Source organism: Eulemur rufifrons, chromosome 9 (assembly GCF_041146395.1).
Source record: "Eulemur rufifrons isolate Redbay chromosome 9, OSU_ERuf_1, whole genome shotgun sequence".
In the NCBI taxonomy this organism is placed as follows: Eukaryota; Metazoa; Chordata; class Mammalia; order Primates; family Lemuridae; genus Eulemur; species Eulemur rufifrons.
This window is the reverse complement of record NC_090991.1, coordinates 10,965,028-10,984,866: the sequence shown is the minus strand read 5'-3', so window position 1 is coordinate 10,984,866 and position 19,839 is coordinate 10,965,028. Positions and strand designations below refer to the sequence as shown.

At 56.9% G+C, this 19,839-nt stretch overlaps 1 protein-coding gene across 3 annotated transcripts in view; it reads left to right on the top strand.

Annotated features, from left to right (window-relative positions):
- The window catches only part of LOC138391913 (putative ATP-dependent DNA helicase DDX11-like protein 8), a 47,875-nt gene extending 28,365 nt beyond the window's left edge, over positions 1 to 19,510 (top strand). The window contains exons 5-29 of one of the 3 annotated variants that reach the window (XM_069482054.1): positions 91 to 177; positions 469 to 626; positions 707 to 712; positions 4,645 to 4,690; positions 5,653 to 5,760; positions 6,016 to 6,103; positions 6,524 to 6,729; positions 8,189 to 8,341; positions 9,334 to 9,380; positions 9,696 to 9,775; positions 10,651 to 10,695; positions 10,792 to 10,859; positions 12,220 to 12,258; positions 12,445 to 12,556; positions 12,672 to 12,797; positions 13,323 to 13,435; positions 16,301 to 16,373; positions 16,697 to 16,800; positions 17,451 to 17,600; positions 17,867 to 17,935; positions 18,056 to 18,156; positions 18,561 to 18,645; positions 18,936 to 19,014; positions 19,184 to 19,338; positions 19,419 to 19,510. In XM_069482054.1, the coding sequence (XP_069338155.1) occupies positions 91 to 177; positions 469 to 626; positions 707 to 712; positions 4,645 to 4,690; positions 5,653 to 5,760; positions 6,016 to 6,103; positions 6,524 to 6,729; positions 8,189 to 8,341; positions 9,334 to 9,380; positions 9,696 to 9,775; positions 10,651 to 10,695; positions 10,792 to 10,859; positions 12,220 to 12,258; positions 12,445 to 12,556; positions 12,672 to 12,797; positions 13,323 to 13,435; positions 16,301 to 16,373; positions 16,697 to 16,800; positions 17,451 to 17,600; positions 17,867 to 17,935; positions 18,056 to 18,156; positions 18,561 to 18,645; positions 18,936 to 19,014; positions 19,184 to 19,338; positions 19,419 to 19,448 (2,328 nt within the window). In that variant the 3' untranslated portion in view covers positions 19,449 to 19,510. Of the gene's footprint in view, positions 1 to 90; positions 178 to 468; positions 627 to 706; positions 713 to 4,644; positions 4,691 to 5,652; positions 5,761 to 6,015; positions 6,104 to 6,523; positions 6,730 to 8,188; positions 8,342 to 9,333; positions 9,381 to 9,695; positions 9,776 to 10,650; positions 10,696 to 10,791; positions 10,860 to 12,219; positions 12,557 to 12,671; positions 12,798 to 13,322; positions 13,436 to 16,300; positions 16,374 to 16,696; positions 16,801 to 17,450; positions 17,601 to 17,866; positions 17,936 to 18,055; positions 18,157 to 18,560; positions 18,646 to 18,935; positions 19,015 to 19,183; positions 19,339 to 19,418 lie in introns of all 3 variants that reach the window. The other 2 variants (XM_069482053.1, XM_069482052.1) reach the window with 2 other exon arrangements.
- The last annotated feature ends 329 nt before the right edge of the window (positions 19,511 to 19,839 follow it).

Genomic DNA, 19,839 nt, shown 5'->3' with positions numbered 1-19,839 from the left:
TGCGGAGGTGCGGGCTGAGTAGCCCCAGACGCTTTAGGAAAGGCCGGGGCTTCCTGTGTGAGTTTCCTCTATGGCTGCCTGACCCTTTAGGAGGAGCAGATCCGGAGGAGGAAGCGAGAAGAACGCCTGCAGCGAATCCATCACAACTCGCAGCTCACGTATGCAGCCAAGCGCCTGGTGAGTGTCATCTCAGGGAGGGGCTGGGGTCATGTCCAGGCAGTGTCACGCTGTGTGGAGACTCTGGGGAGTGGCCAGGCCTCGGTCCTCTCTCCCCGGCCCCCGCTGGCTAAGTTCCCCACACCCTGGAGCTGGGCAGCGTGAGTAGAGCCCAGATCCCAGGAGCCTGTCCCTTCTTCCGTGGAGTGGCGAGGCCTGTGCTCACGGGCACACGGGAGGCTGGGTCTGCCTGGGCTGGGCACACCCGTGCTGAGACATCTCCCGCTTATCCACCTCCAATACCCTGTCCAGAAACAAGAAGAAGAAGAAACCGAGAGTCTCCTCCGCCTCAGCAGGGAGATGCTGGCAGCAGGAACGGGGGCTGAGCAGCCGGAGCAGCTGGAGTCTGGGGAGGAGGAGCTGGTCCTGGCCGAATATGAGAGCGACGAGGAGAGAAGAACAGCTCGAGGGTGAGACAGCTGCTGCCGCTTCCCCCTGCCCTGGATTGTGTGGGGCTCCCACCAGGGCAGCCATTTCCCTCCTGCCAGAGACACTCGTAGAGCACCGGTGAGAGGGACTGACAGCCATCTGCCCCCTTTCTCCAAGCCAGGCTTCTTCTTAGGACCATAAATGCTGATGCCAGGGACAGCCAGCCCTTCAGTCACTGGCCTCACGGCTGTTGACTCAGTTATCCTTACGGCGGCCCAGTGATGGCAGAATACGGGTGTCTGCGCTTCGTACACAAGGAAGCTGCGGCCCAGAGAGGGGACATGCCTCAGCCGAGGCCACAAGGCTAGTGGGTGGAGAGCCGGGACTGACGACCAGCCAGGCTGGCTCTAGATCTCATGCGCCTAAATGCCGAGCTGCACTGTGTGAGGTTCTGACGTAAACCGTCAAGGCATCCTTGGCCTGAGTTTTCCTTTTCACCTTAAGGCTTCCATTGGTCCAGACTGGTAGGTTTCTATTAATACCTTACGAGCCATAACGTGCTGGGTGAATTAGAAAACACTGCACAGCAGGCCATTTCTGGACCACACGACCCCTTGTGAGAGCCCTGTTTCCATTCACACTTTCTGGAAGTGAAGCATCAGCGCCCTTGGAGCGTGAGCTCTGGGTGCGCATGTCCAGATGCTGTGGACACAGAGGCAGATAAGACAGGCGTGGCCCCTGCCCTCGGAGAGCTTGCATTTCTGTGGAGAGAGACAGATAATAAACCTGAAAACAAATCATGCCTATTTGAAATCGGCAGGTTCGCTAGGCGGAGAATGAAACAGGTGCAGTGGATGGGTGTGGGGCTGCACCTCCGGGGCAGAGGTCAGGAAAGGCCCTCCCGGGGGCTGACTGTGAGCCGAGCCTGGAGGGCAAGCAGGAGCCGTGGGAAGGCCCGGGAGGAGAGAGTTCCAGACAGAGATCTGCCAGGGCAGTGGGCGGAAGTGGGGACAGGTGTGGTGTGTGAAGGGCTGAAGGCCCAGGTGCCAGAGCAAAGGTGAAGAAGGGGGAGAGAGGAAGCAGCTGGCACATGTGTACGACCCAGAGGCCAGCGAAGGCTGGAGTCGCTGTCATGCAGGGGGAGGCAAAGGAGTGACGTGATCTGATTTGCACACTAGAAAGGTCATTCTGGCTTTGAAGGTCGTGGCTTGTCCCCAGAGGCACAAGGATTCCTACAGATTCTTCCCTCTTAGGCCCCCAGCTAGTCTTTCCTGCTTCTCTAAAGGTAATGACATGTCCCATGTTTTCATTGGCACTGTGGTCACCATGTCTGTCTGGAAGGTGACTCCAGGGCCTGAAACCCTCCGTCGAGTCTCGTGAAGGATAATCCAGGCCCCTGTGACTTCACCTCCAGCCTCCCTCCACCAAACGCCAGCGTCCCAGCTGCCCCGGCCTTTCCTAAATGTGCCAGGCCTCTCCCGTCGTATCCGAGGATTTGCACGTGCCCTGCCCTCTTGCCAGAACCCTGCCCTGCTCCCTTGGCAAATGCCTTCACCTCTTTTAAGGCGGCTCGGATGCTGTCTGGGTGGCCTCGGTATCAGCCACTGCCTGGTTCGCTCACGGACCCGTTTGTGTTTTAGCTGTTGTTTCCCCTCCTCTCCTTCGCCGGGCTGTGAGCTGCTTCAGGGCAGGACCCGAATCTTTTTGACTTGTATTTCCAGAGCTGACCTAGTGTTTGGCCTTACAGTTTGCTCAATAGCTAGTTGACCTGAATGAACAGACACTGCTAGTTTCAGTCCCGTGGTATAATCCCAGCTGAGAATTTCAGAAAAGCCAGAGTGTCAGGGGCCTGGGATGGGCTGAAAGGGGTTGGGGACCCTCATGGAATTGTTTGCAGAAGTTGTGTGCGGGTGCTTCTTACTGGTAGGAGAGGATGTGTGGTTATCGCTCTGTTGGCAGAAGGTCTGTGACGGCTTCCCTGTCCCTGCAGAAAGTCTTTATTAAGAACTCCTGAACTAGACTCCCAGCAGCTGAACAGCTTCTGGCTGTTTCACCTTCCGTCCTCCCAGTGACAGTCCTGAGCGTGGCCCGCAAGCCCCAGAGGGTCACTGAGCAGGACTGAGAGGATATACTCATTTCTCCCATTTCTGCCTGAAACTTTCTGGAAGAGAAGATGGGGCCATTTTTGTGTGTGGATTTTTCCAGGTTATCATTTTTCATCCTCTGGAAGGATCCACTGTTTCCTCTTTCACTAAAGGGCTTCCCAGGTCCCTGGAGGGGAGGAGAGTGGGGCCTCCTTGCTGGGGAAGAGGTTTCAGGGCCTGGATTTCAGTGCTTGGATACGGGATCCGGACCACGACTTGTGCCCCCGTCCAGAGTGGAGACTTCCTCGCTGCTTGGTGCATTGCAGGGGTGGGGCATGAGCAGTGTGTGCTCCATGAACCCTTCCCACCCCCCTACAAGTTCAAGTTCCTGCTCCCCCACTTCCACCCTAGGGCCCCTTGGGGACCAGGTACAGAACTTGAGTGGAGTTTGGGAAAAGTAGAGGAACACAGTGCTCCTTAGGGTCTGGGCCGGAGCCCTGAATCCTGCAGATTAGCTTCCAGGGCTTCCGATGCCCTGAGGACATGAGTTCCAAATACAAAATTTTTACTGTTTACTTCTTCACACATCCAGCCTCTCACCGAGCTCCTGCTGACTTTGTCCAGCATGTGACGTGTGAGTTACATCCGAGACTCTGGGATGGAGCTGACTGAACAGTTCTTTACTGACATGAAGCCAATCCTATAATGACTCCTAATAGTCCAAGGCAATTGTGTTTCTGCCTTTTCTTTTTTTTTTTTTTCCTTCTTCTTTAAACTGAATTTCAAGCTAGGGGCCATGGCCCACACCTGTAATCCCGGCACTTTGGGAGGCTGAGGTGGGCGGATCTCTTGAGCCCAGGAGTTGGAGACCAGCCTGGGCAATGTAGTGAGACCCCATCTCTTACTTAAAAAACATTAATTTTGAGGTAAACAGTTTTCTTTTCCATATGATGTTTCTATAGGCAGCAAGTATCCGTAAGAGGATTTTGTGTTTTCTGAGGAGCCTAGACTGATGATAAAGTTGGCTAAACTCTCGGCGGTGGGGTGTGGGCTGGCTTTCCTCCCGTCCCCCCAGGGCTGACGGGCTCTTATTCCTGGGTCACTGGAAGGGGCAGACTAAGGCACTGAGAAGAGAAGAGGTTTTCCTGGTCATAAGTGATAGTGTCTTTCATTCACTTCATCGGTTGGTTGTGGCTTCATCCAGGACATGTGTGTGGGGCTCCTGCTGTGTGCCAGGACCCTGGGGACCCCAAAGAAACGAAACAGACCTGGTTCCTGCCCTTGTGGACATGACGGTCTGATGGGGGAGACAGACCAAGAGGAAGCGATTTTGAATGAGACGAGTATTAAGAAGAGCAGGTGCGCGTGCCGTGGGTGTGTGTCGGAGCGGCCGTGCCTACTGAGGTGGTCAAGGAAGGCTGCCTGGGGGAGGCGATATTTATGTTGCGATCTCAGACTTGCTGGGAGTTGGTGAGGTGGGGGAGAGAGCATTGTGGGCACAGGACAGCGTGTCCGAAGGCCGGAGGTGGTGAAGAGCAAGTGTCTGTCAGGGATCTGAGAGGTGCAGCTTGGTGGCGGGAGGGCAGGGGGAGGAGAGCAGCTGCGATAACTGCAGGTTGGATGATGGAGCGAAGCTGCTGGCTCGGGGTTGGGGTGCTGTGCTCTTTCTCCTTTGTCTTCACGTTTCCCTGTGTCCCCTGACCTGGAAGGCCCAGGCTGGCATTTGCCTGGGGGTGTCTCTGGACAAGCAGCACCTGCCGCTTTGGTGGCACCATTGCTGGGATTGGGCTTCTCCTTTCTGGCCCAGAGCGCAAGCCCCAGTTCTGTTGGCTTGTGAGGAAGGGGCTGTGTCTTACTCAAGGGCCATCGGCCATCCAGGGCTTGTCGTGGGGGCTTAGTAGATGCTCAGGAAATGGTGTTTAGCTGACCTGAGTGTGCTGAGGGAAGACTGCTCTCTGTTCTCTCTCTTGCGCAGAGTGGATGAGGATGAGGATGACCTGGAGGAAGAACATGTGACCAAGGTGAGACCCGTGTCCTCAGGTGCTGCTGTGTCTGGGCCCGCGTCCTGGGCTCCCCAGCCCAGGGGAGAGGCCCAGACCGGCTCCGGCTGCTGCTTACCCTCCTATCGATGAAGGGGAGGGGCTTCCAGCCTGCAGACTCTGTGGCTTCCCAGACCCAACCTGGTCCCTAGTTGCTCACCTGGTAGGCTGGGCCCTGGGGAGGCCTCTCCTGGGAGCGAGGCCTGGCGTGTTGCCCCAGGGCGTCAAGGAGCAGCTGTTCTGGGCTGAGGTCTGGGGTGGTTCCTGCCTCCATGGGGTGCTGGTGGCGGGTGGCGGGAGGTGTCGGGGAGGACAGGCAAAAGCGCTGCCCTTCCGGTCTCTCCTGGCGTGTTTCTTCTCTTCTCTGTATGTCCGTCTGCATGGAGTGCCGTGGGGTGCGTGTGGTCTGACCCTTCTCAAATTTACACACGCTTGGTTTCATTCATTCCAGACTTTAGTTTTCTGTGGAAAGTAGATATTTTACCCCTATTTTTCTCGTTTCTAAGCCTTAGAGCAGTAGAGAGAGAATATTCAGCTCAGCCTCCTCCTCTCTCTTTGGGGATGTGTGGAAACATCCCTCCCCCGCCACCCTCCCGGGACGGTAGGAATCTTTGCCACGCTGACAGTCACCACTCAGGGAAAATACACTTTCCTGAGATTGCCAGGCCCTCGCAGTAGTTGGATCAGAGGCTGAGTGTGACTAGTAGAAGGAGTTACCTCTTGTGGTTGTTTCCGTAAACTTGTGGAGCTGCAGGAGACTCGGGGAGTCCCTGGGGCCCTCGCTAGATGAGACCTGACATGGGCAGTCCCCCTGCGTCAGGTTGGACATTTGCAGCTGCTCTGCCCGTTCCCTCGGCCTTTTAGGCTACGGTGTGCCTCGGTGTGCAGGCGCGTTAGAGCGTTAGAGTCCCCTGTTGGAAATGCCTTTCTCTTCCCCCGAGCAGATTTATTACTGCAGTCGGACACACTCCCAGCTGTCCCAGTTTGTGCACGAAGTACAGAAGAGCCCCTTTGGCAAGGACGTCCGGCTCGTCTCCCTGGGCTCTCGGCAGGTAAACAGCGGCAAGGTGTCTCGGCCCAGGTGCCATCCTGCTCCTTCCCCTGTGCCTTTGTCTTCCTCGGCCAGGCCCGGAAAGGTGCTGGGTGTGATGCCGGCCACTCAGCCCCTTCCCTGGCCTGACCGGTGGGTCGTTGGAAGGAAAAGGAGAGGCGGGCTGGGCTGGGCGGGGCCGGGCGGGTCAGCTGGGTTGCTTTCGTCTCACTTGGCACCGCCGTCTCTTTGCCTCTTGTCTTCTCCTGTCTTGTAGAACCTTTGTGTAAACGAAGACGTGAGGAGCCTGGGTTCTGTGCAGCTTATTAACGACCGCTGCGTGGACATGCAGAGAAGCAAACACGGTACTGGGACTCTGGTGCAGCCTCGTGCGGTCTGGGGAGAGTGGGGCAGGGCTGGCAGTGACCGAGGATACGGGGCCAGGGACACGGGAGGTAAAGACCGTAAGTATCTTAAATGGGAGGAATGGCAGAGCAGACCCTGGTTCCTTCCTAAAGACGCTCTCCTTGGGAAAGGGAGTTCCTGCCTTCTGGGCCAGTGTCTGGCCCACACCCCTGGCTTGGAGGTGATTTGATGGGCTCTTTATGGAGAACATAAAGCCAAATCCCAGAGTGTCCTGACGAGACCACATGAGCAGTACTCAGAAGGGTTTTATACGTCCCACCCCCCAGAAATGGGTCTTAACAGGACAGACCCACTCTTGGCTGCATAGACAGCCATTGTCCTCTCTGTCTGTGCTCCCCTTGTGCCTGTGCCACCTTCAGAGAAGAGGGATGAAGCTGAAGAGGAGAAGCCAAAGAGGAGGAGGCAGAAGAGGGCTTCCTGCCCCTTCTATAACCACGAGCAGATGCACCTCCTCCGGGACGAGATCCTGGCAGAGGTGAAGGACATTGAGCAGCTGGTGGCCGTTGGGAACAAGGCCCGGGCCTGTCCCTATTATGGGAGCCGGTTTGCCATTCCTGCAGCCCAGGTGAGGACTCTGGAGGGGAAGTAGCTCTGGGCTCTAACTGTGGCCTAGGCCATGGGGGAGTCCTCCTTGCTCTGTAGTTTGGGAGGACGCCACACATGGTTAGACTGACAGCTGCACCATGTGTTGATGGCACCTAACCCATTCTCCCCTGGCATATGGGTCGGAGGGGGCCCGTGGATCCCTTGGTGGCTCTGGGCTGCAGGGCCAATTGGCGTTCCTGGGGACAGCAGATGGGAGTCAGGAAAGATCGTGCATTCCTTGCGAAACCACAGCGAGAGCTGAGAGAAGTGCGACAAGGGCACTGCAGCACGTGACTGTGGTTCCACACGGCTTTTCGGAGTGACAGTCCCACTCGCACGCCTGCCTGCAGCACATGAGAATACTGCTCTCTGTGACCTGCCATATCTTTAAGCAGTTTCAGGAAAAGTTGCTAATCAGGAAAAGTTGCTAATTTGACAGGTCAAAATGGCATCTTACTGTTACTTGGTGGGCAGGATTGAACTGTTTTCTTGCTACTTCCTTAAGTGGGCTTTGGAAAGAGGATATCACTTGGGGAGAATTCAGTGTCATCCAGTAGGTTTTGAGAGCTGCAGGGAACTGTGTTAGTAACTGTTTTCCACGGCAGCTAAGTGCTCAGCAGCGCCCCCCCGTGACTGAGTGTGGGTGCGCACAGAGTACGAGGAGCACGCCCCGCCCCCACCGGCGTCCGGTGCCCTCCCTCAGGTCTCTGCCTCAGAGCAGGAGCAGTGCTGGAGCCATTTCTGCACAAATGCCATAAGATGGCCTGAAATTGTTGTGGCTTTCAATTTTTAAAGCACTTTCCACCCACCTTGTTTTGCCTTTTTGGTACTCCAGTGACATGGCTGCAATCCACACACGGGGACCCTGGGGCCCAGAAAGGTTAAGGGATTCGTCTGTTTTCTCACCGAGAGTGAAGGATGGAGCCAGTAGTAACACCTGGGCACTGAGTTTCCAGTTTTCTGGATTTTCATTTTGTAGATCAGTATTCTTTCAACTGGAAAAATCTTTGTAACAACTTAAAAATTTACAGGATGCTTGTATTTTTGTTACCGCTACCTCTGCTCCTTAACTGTCATGTGTGGTAGACTGTGTCAGGCCCATTTTGCAGGTGAGGAAACAGGATCAGAGAGGTTAGAAACTTTTCCAGAGCCACACAGCTGGGAAGTAGCAGCTCCAGGAGTAGAAGCCTCTGGTACACAGAGGCTGCAGTGTTGGGAGGAAGCTTGGGGGCTCCGGGGCTCCCTTTGGGGCATAGAGGTGGCGAAGCAGCAGGTTCCAGTCTCCCCCACCTGCCCTTGGTTTGGTCGGGGTCAGATCCGCTCCAGCTGATGGATTTTGTACAACGTAGAAGCGTTCACGCCAGGAACTCAGAGCAGGGCGGGCCAGTCTGCCGCAGGGTGAGTCCGCCCTGCTCAGGTGGCCGCACCTGTCCTCCCAGCTGGTGGTGCTGCCCTACCAGATGCTGCTGCACGCGGCCACCCGGCAGGCGGCGGGCATCCGGCTGCAAGGCCAGGTGGTGATCATCGACGAGGCCCACAACCTGATCGACACCATCACGGGCATCCACAGTGTGGAGGTCAGCGGCTCCCAGGTGGGTTGGCTGCCCTCCCGGGCCAGGGCCTGCCACGGGGCAAAGGGACAAGGATTGTTTCTCCAAACTCCTGGACTTGGAACTCCTCCAGAGGTGGCGCTTGGGAGAGGGTATACTGCGTCAGGGTAGTGACTTGGAGGCTGACTGGGGCTTTCCAGCAAATCCCAGAAGTCTGGGGACCCAGGTCCAGCAAAAGGCTCGTCTTCCTGCCCTTCACGTCCCTTGTCATCCTGAGTCCCCTGGCCCAGGGCACTGCTAGCCAGTCCTCTGTGACCTGGGCTGATGGCCTGAGAGAAGCAGGAGTTCTTGTGCGGGTGGACCTCATTATTATCGATGTGGCTCTGAGGGGCTTTGACTGAGGAATGCCCAAGACCTCCACAGGCCACTGTTGATCCCCTGTGATATTCCCTGCACGACACTAGGTGTCTGCTCCTCACACCGCCTCTGACATTGGGGGGAAGGTGAGCGTCCTGTTTACATTGGGAATTCGGAGATAGTTAAGCAACATGCCTAAGATCGCATAGCTCGTGAGTGCGGGGGGAGCCGGGATGTCACCAACTGGCTTCTCTGACTGTGAAACACCCACGACTTCCCACCACCTCTGCAGACCAGTGCCTGGGTTGGCCTTAGGCCAGGATGTGATGGTGACCTTGAACCATCACTCCTGGTGGCGACAGGTCTTTTCCCAACCTGGTACAAACTAGCAGGGAGACTCCTCCCTGAGGGATTCAGCCTCTTGCTTTTCCCTGACCCAGAGTGGACACTTGAGCAGAACTTACCTTCCTTCCCCCCTCTCAGCTCCCATCAGCCTAAGGGCCTTTAAAACCTGTACCTTTTGTCTGCACCCAGCCCCGTCTCCTCACCTGGACGCCTCCTGCGTGTCTGGGCCCGGCGTCTCCTAGGCACAGTGTAAGATTCACCGGCAGCCCTCGGCTGCCTGCCTGGAGCCTGCTCTGGCCCCACGCCCATCCGTTCTCTGCGTCTCTCCCCAGCTCTGCCAGGCCCATTCCCAGTTGCTCCAGTACATGGAACGATACAGGTGAGACACTGCCCTCTGAGGTGCAGGGGAGAATCCTACACGGCCTCAGTGGCCCCTCAGTCGGCCTCTGAGGGGGAGCACGGGGTGACCACCTCAGCCTGCACCCGCAGTGGGGTGGTGGGTCAGCGTGCTGTCCACGTCCTGGCTCCCGCCCAGGCCCGGGATGCTGGGGACAGAGCTGTGGGCTGTGAGGGCCTGGGGCCATAGCTTGTGACCCTGCTGAGAGGCGCCAGATGCAGAGTCTCCGGGTGGGGGAGGTGGAGGGCACGGTGGCGTTGGGGCACGGCCTCTTCACGTGCACTGCTGTCCCCTCAGGAAGCGTCTGCAGGCCAAGAACCTGATGTACATCAAACAGATCCTGTACGTGCTGGAGAAGTTTGTGGCCGTGCTGGGGGGTAAGAGAGCACCTCCCCCCTCGCCCCCACGTGGTAATCTGACCTGCAAAACTTGCTGGTTTTCTTTTTCCTTGGATGCCAGGCAGGACGCCTAGATTTTCTATGTCCTTAGGAATTGTCTCGGTCATTGATTGAGAAAATTCTCCTTTATAGCTTGTTGTCAGACCTGAGATCTTTTCTTATGACTCGATTTGCCCATGTTCTGAGTCCTTTTTATCTTGCCAGACCTCACTCTGCAGGTGGAAGTAATGACACATAATATAAGCAGGGGACGTTTGTGTAGCAGTTGAACAAAAGCTTTGGAGTTTGCAGAGCACTGGCACGTGCACAGTGTCGTCTGCGGGTGCGAGGACAGCAGCACGGGCATCTCAACCCTCCCGCACAGACCCGCGGATGGCAGCTCAGCAAGGGCTGCTTGCGGTTCAGGAGGCTGCTGGGGAGACTGGACTCTGGCTCCAGCCCCCATGCGCTGTGCGTTCTTCTGGGCCAGGTGGCCCTCGGAAGGCTTCCGCAGAAGTGAAGGGCACGAAGCCCGTGGGGTTTCCTGAGGGATCGGGTCTCGTGCTGGTGTCCTTTGCCTCCCCCCTCCCTCGCCGCTGGCTCACCACATGCCTCTGCGTAAAGTGGCAGGGTCCGCTGGCTTGCCGCCTGTCCCTGTCTCCTGGAGCAGGCGTCAAAAGAACGGACTCACAAGGCTTTGGTCCCACGTGCAGACACGTGGGTCTGACTTGAGACTCCTGGACGCTCCTGCCCTCTCTGTGGGTGCCCTGTGATCACATGCGTGCTCCTCCCACCCGAGGGTGCAGGGCGGAGGGCGAGAAGATGGGGCGGTGGGGCCAGACCTCCCTCCTGACCTGTTGGGATTCTCCTTTCAGGGAACATTAACCAGAATCCCAGCACGCAGAGCCTCCCGCAGACAGGTGAGAGAGTCGCTGTCAGAGGGCCCAGGCTGACCTGAGCCACTCCTGAGCTTGACTCTGGGACTGATGCCCCGGGCTTTGTTTGTCTCCTCTCAGGGACGGAGCTGAAGACCATCAACGACTTCCTCTTCCAGAGCCAGATCGACAACATCAACCTGTTCAAGGTAGAGGTTTTCTTCTTCATATGTTACCCATCAGACTTCCTTCCCAGCAGCACCTGTGGGTGGAGCACTGTGTTAAGATGAGGGAGGGAATGAAGAGCAAATTCCTTCAGTCGTCAAACGGTGTAAGGGCTGAGGATCTAAAACATACACATTTGTAATTACTTGACTGTTAGAGCAACATCCTCGCAAGAAAAAGTCATCTTCATTCTAGGGCGAGGGGTTGCAGGGATGGGGAGGAACCTTCCTTCGTGCCTCACAGGCACCGATGGGGCCCACAGGTCCTCACCGCCCTACTCTGTCTCTCTCCTGGCACAGTCTCCCCCGGGCTGCTGGACCGGAGCAGCAGGCTGAGTTGGGGGCTGCACTGGGCGGTACGTGGCTGGGGCCGCGCTCTCGTCTTCCCACTCGGGCCTCGGCGTTGTTCACAGCCTCAGACCCTCGCTCACTCCAGGCCTGAGTGCCCAGTGCCACTTGACCCCAACCTAGTGACTCTAGGAACAGTGGGCGCCTCTATGGATGGAGCACGGACTGTATTCCAGGCGGTGTGTCAGGCTCTGTGGCTCCGAGCTACTATGTCCTGTTGCCACTCGTGAGCTGAGGAAACCAAGGCTCAGAGAGGTCACCTCGGGAAGGTGTTGTGCCCGGGCCTCCCACGAGCGAGCCGATGGTGCCCGGCAGAGCTGGTGTCCGGGCCGGCCACACTGACTCGGCCTTGCGTTCTTCCTCAAAACCGGCTTTCCGCTGATTTACCCATTTGGTCGTTGTCTCTGCCATTGTCCCTGTCTGACAGGCCAGAAATCAGAGCATCTTTGATACCTTTCTCCCCTTTCCTGTCGCACCCACGCAGCCGCCAGGCCTCAGACAGCTCTGAATTCCCCCTTTTCGCCTGCTAGCTGCGACTCTCGCCGTCCTTCCACTCCGCTTGCTTCTGTCCTGTCCCCCTTCTCGTAGGCTTTATGAACTGCCATCTGGTGAGTGCTCGCTGAGGGACGGTGCTCTTCAGAAAGCGCGACAGGCTCGAACCCCTCATCTCTGCCTCCCACGCCGAGGGCTGCACTAACTGACACGTGCTGTGCCCACCAGCTGCACTGTCCCCACCCTCCCTGCGCAGGCCCCGCCCCCCTGCTTTTGCCTTTGCTCACAGTTCTGTTTTTCAACTCTTAATTCTTCCAGGCACAGCTTAGATGCTGTCCCCTGGAAGGAACGCAGGGGGAACATAAAACTCTTACTGAGCATTCTCAGAGAAAGAGGTGACAGTGCATCCTGCTCCCAGGGTGGAGGAAGGAGGTGGCCTCTTTGTAAATTTAGAGGACAGCTTGCTTAGTGTGTGCACGTGCCTGCAGCTGGCTGGGTTTTGCAGGTGCAGCGGTACTGCGAGAAGAGCATGGTCAGCAGAAAGGTACCTGCTCCCTGTCTTGGGCCTGTCTTCTGGGAACTCCAGGGTCCCCTGTTTCCCTGTGCTCCTTGGTGCATAGTGGCCTTGCTGGGGTGGAGGGAGGTGGCCTGGTGGAGCCTCTGGTCCACCCGGTCTCCCTCCCTCCGCTGCTGCTCACGCCTCTCCACTGGGCTCTCTCTCCCGACCCAGCTCTTCGGCTTCACAGAACGATACGGCGCGGTCCTCTCGTCCTCCCGCGAGCGGCCCAGGCTGGCTGGGTTTCAGCAGTTCCTGCAGAGCCTGCAGCCCGAGGTGACTGAGGGTGAGTCAGGAGGGCGGCAGGGCTGAGCCACCTGCAGGCCCTGGGCAAGAGCATCCGTTCCTCATGTGTGGACCGGACTTCAGGGAGGCCTCCTCCCCCCCTCTGCCCTGTGTAGCCCCTGCAGCCCCTGTGGACGAGGGCCAGGCCAGGGCCCCCACGTCCCCACTGATGCACGTTGAAGGCTTCCTCGCAGCTCTCACCACGGCCAACCAGGACGGCAGGGTCATCCTGAGCCGCCAAGGTAATTAGGTGCTTCCTGGCCAGGCTCTGTCCCCAAGCAGGAGCCGGCCTGGAGCCCGGGAGCCACAGCAGGAGGGGAGTCTGTCCGTCCATGCTGGCACCTTCCTGTGTTAGGAGGAGGAAACAGGGCAGCCCCCTGTGAGCCGGGGCAAGCCGTGGAGATGGGGGGAGGGGACACAGGTGCTGGGGGGACAGGGCCTCTCTGGCAAGGTTCCGAGGGACACCCTGGGGCCTGGTGGTTAAGGTGAGGTGGGCTTTGGTTTGAGGCATGGTTTCATCACCTGCAAGCTGTGTGGCTTGGACCAGTGTCTCTCTGAACCTCAGTGTCCCCGTGTGAAAGGGGAGATGACAGAACTGTCTACCTCAGAGGGATGGTTGTCCTGGAGGGTCAATGGATGTGATTTAAAGAGAAAGTGCTGGCTCTTGAGCCTCGTGCATGGAGTCCCTGAGATCCCCTTCACCCTGACTCTGGAAGTCTGTATGGTCTGCACCCACCTCTCCCCACGTGTCACTGTCCTCTTTTCAGACACCCTCAGTCAGAGCAGCCTCAAATTCCTGCTGCTGAATCCAGCCGTGCACTTTGCCCAGGTGGTGAAGGAGTGCCGGGCCCTGGTCATTGCGGGGGGCACCCTGCAGCCGGTAAGCACGCCAGCCCCAGCCTCTTGTGCCCAGGCGTTGGGGTGGGGCAGGGACGAGGGAAGGACACATCAGGCCTCTTCCCTGTCCAGGTCCCCAGACCTGAAAGTGGCCAAGGAGCCAGCTCGAGCAGGCCCAGCAGCGCCCACTAGGTGGCACCAGGGCGTCAGCTCACTGCTTAGCCCTTTAGGCTGGAGGGGGAGGGGGGCGGTGGGCACTCCGCTCTGGACATCCCCCTGGGGGAGGGGGACAGTGGACACCCCACTCTGGATGTCCCCCTGGGGGAGGGGCACGGTGGACACCCCGCTCTGGACACGTCCAGCCTGGGGGGTGGTCAGGCTTCTCCAGAGAAAGCCAACGTGTGGTTCACACTCTCAGGTAGGTGCCTCGGTGCCGTTCCCTTCCCGCACCCACCGTCAACCTTCTCTCTGTATTTTTTAATGAAAGTACTATATTTTCATTGTAGAAAGCAGAGAGGAGCAAAAACAGGAAAAAAATAATTCCACCAACAAAAGGTTCATTTTGGTATATATTATTATGTGGTCTTTCTATACAGAATTTTTATATATGTGCATACGTATTTTAAAACCAAAACGAAAATGGTGTTAGCTCTACCTGCTGTTATTACAATTTGCTTTTTTCACCAGGCACCAATGTGTCATAAACATTTTTCCCTGTCAGAGAGTCTGCATTTGTTCCGCCACACTCCGGCTGGCACTGTGTTCCAATTCTGTGTGTACATTATATTTTATACAACTAGTCGTCTTTTGTTAGCTATTTAGACCACACAATACTGTGATAAATGTAACCACATTCCTGCACAGTGATGGTTTCAGCCTAGAAAAGGACTTAATAGATGCTGATCAGAATCCAAAAGAAGTGGTTCCCAACCCCAGCTACCTGTAGCTTTTTTACTTTTATATTTCTTTGTGCAGATTCATAGATTTTTCATAGGTTTTTATTCATTCAGTATGTTAAAGTTGCTTATGGTCACTATTGTTTTTCAGGCTTACATTGTCTCAAACTGACTGGTGAGAACCCCATCGTACTACCTCTCGTCCTTTTGGTTTTTTTTGGAGACAGGGTCTCGCTCTGTCACCCAGGCTGGAGTGCAGTGGTGCCAGCCCACCTCAGCCTCCCGAGTAGCTAGGAGTATAGGTGTGCGCTGCCATGCCAGGCTAATTTTCAAATTAATTTTTAATTAAATGAAAAATTTTCAATTAATTTTGAAATTTTGTGTAGAGATGGGGTCTTGCTATGTTGCCCAAGCTGGTCTTGAACTCCTGGTCTCAAACCAGCCTCCTGCCTCAGCCTCCCAAAATGCTGGGATTATAGGCATGAGCCACAGCACTTGGCCCTCTGGTCCTTTTGACTTGGCCCCGTCAATCTTGCTTTCCAGGACAACAAAATGTCCCAAGCTCGGCGTGCATGTTCCTGGCCCCAGAGCCAGACTCAATCATTTCTCCAAAGTGCCTTGGTTTCTTTTAATGGGGAATGGCATTTAGAAATGTAGACCTGGGTGCCAGGGTGTTTGCAGTGCTCTTGGATTATGGCTATTCATAGGGCATTTCAGTAGACAGACCCAGGAAATATGTTTTTAAAAATCATGAGTCCATATTGACATAAATTATTTGATTTTTATTTAGAAATTTGACCTTATATTGTGTCTCTTTTTCTCTTCAGCTGAACATTTGGTTTCTTAATTATGTTCACATAATCTGCTGTATCCTATAGTATACTATAAAATAGTTTTAAAATTATAATACCAATATTATTTCTCACAATAAATCTGATTGAAGTTGCACTTCTTTGCATTTATTTTCGGCCCTTGGAGTATATCCTACTACAGAGGTGTGGTCTCCAGGCTACGAAGTCCCTTGAGATGAGCTTTTCTGTGTGTGTTATGTTGCTAGTTTGATAGACAGCAGGCTGTTTGTTTCATTTTGTTTTCAATTTTAGAAGTTGCTTTTCTCTTTTTTGACTTAATCATATTTTTAAAAATATGTAAACATCTGTGTGGTTCAAAAGTCAAAACTATATAAAAAGATACATTCAGAAAATTCTCACTTCCGTCCCTCTCCAGCCTCTTCCCTGCCCCCTGCAGGTCATCAGTCTTACTAGCTACTGGGCTACACTTCCAGTATCTTTTTCTTTAATACAAAAAACAGCAGCTGTGTCTTCATTTTTCCCTTTTTCATTTACACGAGTGGCACCGAGGTCGGCTGTTACTTGCGATCACTCCCGTTGCTGGCTGTGTGGTCTCCGTCGGGTGTGTGTAGATGCAGCTCCTCTGACCTGAGCCCTGACGCACGTGTTGTTTGGTGTTTGTGGGCTGTGTCCTCTGGATAGACTCGTAAATCTGGGATTCATGGGTTATACGGGACATTTCTTAAATATTGTCCCGTTCCCCTTGGTGAGACTTGCACTATTCTGTACCCACCAGCAATGGCTGAGGATGCCTGTTTCTCCACAGGGTGCTTGAACTGCGGGCTTTGTGCCAGTCTGGCAGGTGAAGCCCGGGAGATTCTTGCTCAGCAATTGGGCTGGGCCTGGCCGTGTGTATTTCACAAATTCCCACCGGTGATTTTGATGCACAGCCCGGGTGGAGAATCAGATGTGTCGAATCTCCTTTGCTGTCCCTACAGGTGGTTTCAGTGAGACGGCCAGTGCTGGACACTGTTCACGTTTCTTTCCTTCTGCCAGTTTGTTACCGTCCTTTTCTTTTACTGCTTTTTTCTGTTGGTGTGAACTTGCGCCTCTTAGCCCAGACTCCTGTCTTCTCTCTTCCCCACCCCCGGCCACACTCAGGCCTGGGGTCCTTTGCGCTGGTCCTTGGGAGGTCACAGGCCTTGACGTTGTGGTCCGCAGGTGTCTGACTTCCGGGAGCAGCTGCTGGCCTGTGCCGGGGCGGAAGCTGAGCGAGTGGTGGAGTTTTCCTGTGGTGAGAGCCGCGTCCGGGGTGGGACGAGCCGAGCGTTTGCGCCCTGGCCCCTGTTGCACGAGTGCGACCACGCACCGCCGTCAGGCCCGGGCTGGGGAGACCCCAGGGTGGGAGCCTCGCCCTGTCCTGGCTGTCTCTGAGCCCAGGTGCTCACGGTCTGCACTGCCGTCTCCTGCCCAGTGCTACTGTGGCGATGGGTTGCGTGGGCGAGTGTCACCCGTCACTGCTCCTAATCTGGAAGACGGTGGGGAAACGCCCTGGCCGGACTCCCCTCCCAGAGCATCTGCAGCTCCAGGTTTCAGCCCCTCCCTGGGTCTCACCAGGTCACGTGATCCCTCCGGACAACATCCTGCCCATCGTCCTCTGCAGTGGCGTCTCCGGCCAGCCGCTGGAATTCACGTTCCAGCACAGGGAGCTGCCGCAGATGGTGAGTCCCGGCCGGCCTGCCTGGCCACACCGCGGCTGGGGAGGGGGACTTCCTGGGTGGGGGCTGCTCTGGCCCACCCAGAGGCATCTGTCCCGGAGCCCACTCAGGGTGGGCAGTGTCGGTCTAGATGTTTATCAAGGAAGGTCTGAGCTTCCCCCACCCCCACCCCTTAGGCTGCTAAATAAGTTTTCTGGAAACCTCCCACATCCCTTTATGACGAGGCACACGAGAAAGCTGCTTGTCTCCTTTGGTTCTCTTCCCTTCGGTTAACCCGCCCCTGCCGTGGGCAGGGATGCAGGTCTTGGGGCACATCTCCGTGCCTGGGTGTTCAGCGCCTGACCTGTTTTGGGGGTGCCCATCAGGACACTGGGAGTTGCCGTTCCCATGGCAATGGAAGTCTTATCTCTGGCGCGCTAGCACTGGGAGGGTCAGAAAGGCGACTGGTGGCCAGAAGCAGCAGCTGGGGATGTTGGGGGGATGGTGGCACATTCCACTCTGATTGCCACCCAGAGGAGCCCCTGGGCAAAGTCCTCCTCCCTGGCTGTAGTCACACCATGGATCTCTGTCCTCAGTTTTGAACCCCAAGTTTAAGCTGTTTATGGGGGTACTTCAGGGCCTGCGCTGGGGGGCCCTTTGTCTTCCTTCCTCAGATGGACGAGGCAGGTCGCATTCTCTGTAACCTGTGCAACGTGGTTCCCGGAGGGGTGGTCTGTTTCTTCCCCTCCTACGAGTACCAGCGCCGGGTCCACGCCCACTGGGAGAAGAGTGGCCTGCTGGGCCGCCTGGCCGCCAGGAAGAAGGTGAGTGGCCCTTCAGCCGCACCTCTGGCTCGTGAGGACGGTGCCACCCAGAGCTTCCTGGGCTTTCCCACGCTCAGGAGTCGGGGTGATTGGGCTTCTCCTGGCTCCTCAGCCCCACGGCTCCCCGTCCCTGACCACCGAGGATTTCCCCGAAGCCTGGAGCTCTGTGGGGCTCTGCAGTCCCCCGGCTGGAACACACAGGGCGAGAAGAAGGCCCGAGACCCAGCGCTCTGGACCCATCTCTTGGAGACATTCTCTGCTTCCAGATTTTCCAGGAACCCAAGAGTGCAAACCAGGTGGAGCAGGTGCTGACGGAGTATTCCAAGTGCATTGAGGTGAGAAGGTCAATCTGAGGCTTGGGTCTGGAGACCACGTGGGATTCACAGGTGGAAACATTTCGGATGACATCCAAGCAAGCTGTGGCTCAGCAGCTCTGGGCTGGGTCTGTCCCGCAGCGCTGTGGCCAGGCAAAAGGCCGGGTGACGGGGGCCTTGCTCTTCTCCGTGGTTGGAGGAAAGATGAGTGAAGGCATCAACTTCTCTGACAACCTAGGCCGGTAAGTAGTGGTCCCCGCTCACCGCCTGGGGCTGCAGTACCCGGCTGCCCCGCACTCCAGGCTGCTGGGCCCCTGCCTGTGCTCTGCTGCCATCCGAGTCTGCCACCAGGCTATGCCTGCTTGAGGTCCCTCAGCGGTGGGGGGAGTGTTTCAGCAACGCGACCTGGCCCCTGGAGAGCAGGTGGGAAACTGGCCTTAACTTTCCCAGGACGCTGTTCATGGTAGACTGGATCTCTGCACTGAGCAAACCCTTTCCAGGTGGTAGGTACCACAGTGGGGAGTGACAGAGCGACCGAGCACAGCTGGGGCGGCCCCAGGAGTGGTGGACGTAGCAGCTGGTAGTGCAGGGTGAGGACCCGGGCGGGGCCTGATACCACACCCACTCGCTCACGTCTCCGCCCCAGGTGTGTGGTCATGGTGGGCATGCCCTACCCCAACGTCAGGTCTCCAGAGCTACAAGAGAAGATGGCCTACCTGGATCAGACCCTTGTGAGTGCCTCTAGTATTCAGAGGATGCGAGGACAGCGGGGGTGGCGGTGACACCCTAGGCTGAGATGGCAAGGCCCACTGACCCATGTTCCCTGTCTACTCAGAGGTCTGGCTACACTTCCACACCTTCTTGATCTCTGTGATGTCACCTGTGGCATCTGCTGCTGGCATTGGCCCAGAGCCTCCTGGTCTGGCTCTAAAGCCTGGCAGGGTGTTTCCCAGGGAGAGTGGGGACACTAGGCAGGAGGCAGGACATGGCCCTCACATGTCATCTCCTTTACCCTGCCCAGCCCAGAAGGCCGGGGACGGCCCCCCCAGGGAGGGCTTTGGTGGAGAACCTGTGCATGAAGGCTGTCAACCAGTCCATAGGTAGGCCCGGGGCCGCGGCTGGCTATCGAGGGGGACGGGCGGAGAATGCGGTACCAGGGAAGGGGGGCTCACCTGTCCCATCTGACGGCTAAGGGTAGGGGACCCCGTGGGGACGTACTGTCGGGGAGGCAGGTCCGCCTCGGAGCTGCAGCCCCTCGTGCCCATCCAGGCAGGGCCATCAGGCACCAGCGGGACTTCGCCAGCATAGTGCTCCTGGACCAGCGCTACGCCCGGCGCCCCGTCCTGGCCAAGCTGCCAGCCTGGATCCGAGACCGTGTGGAGGTCACAGCCTCCTTTGGCCCTGCCGTAGCCACTCTGCAGAAGGTCAGTCCTGCCTCTTCCCTCCCCTGAGAGCCTCCCCGGCCTGAGGTCTGGTTTCTCACGGCCTTGTCCTGTCCCCACAGTTTCATCGGGAGAAGTCTGCCTCTTCCTAATGCGCAGGGACACCACGGCCCCTGCCAGGCCCCTCCTTCACCAGGGCTGCCGGAGATGCTGTGTGGCTTGGGCCTGGCCTGCAGGGAGCCTGCCCGGGAAGGGGAGGCCCAGGGGAGGGCGCTGCGCGCAGTGCGCTGCCAGGGTCCAGGCACAGGCAGCCGAGCCCGTGGGAGACAACTTGGCTAATCCTGGAGAAACGGGGAGTCGCGGCCACCCTGGGGGCGCCCCCTCCCTGGAATCCAGTCTGTCTGCCCATTCAGCACGGCCAGGGGGCCATGTGCCTCTGTCCTTTCTCACTCAAATGAGCTGTTCTAGACCTTTCACCCTCTCTTCTAAATTTAAAATGTTCCCCATTTCCAGGCCCTGGTGGCCCTAGAGCTCCTGAGTGTC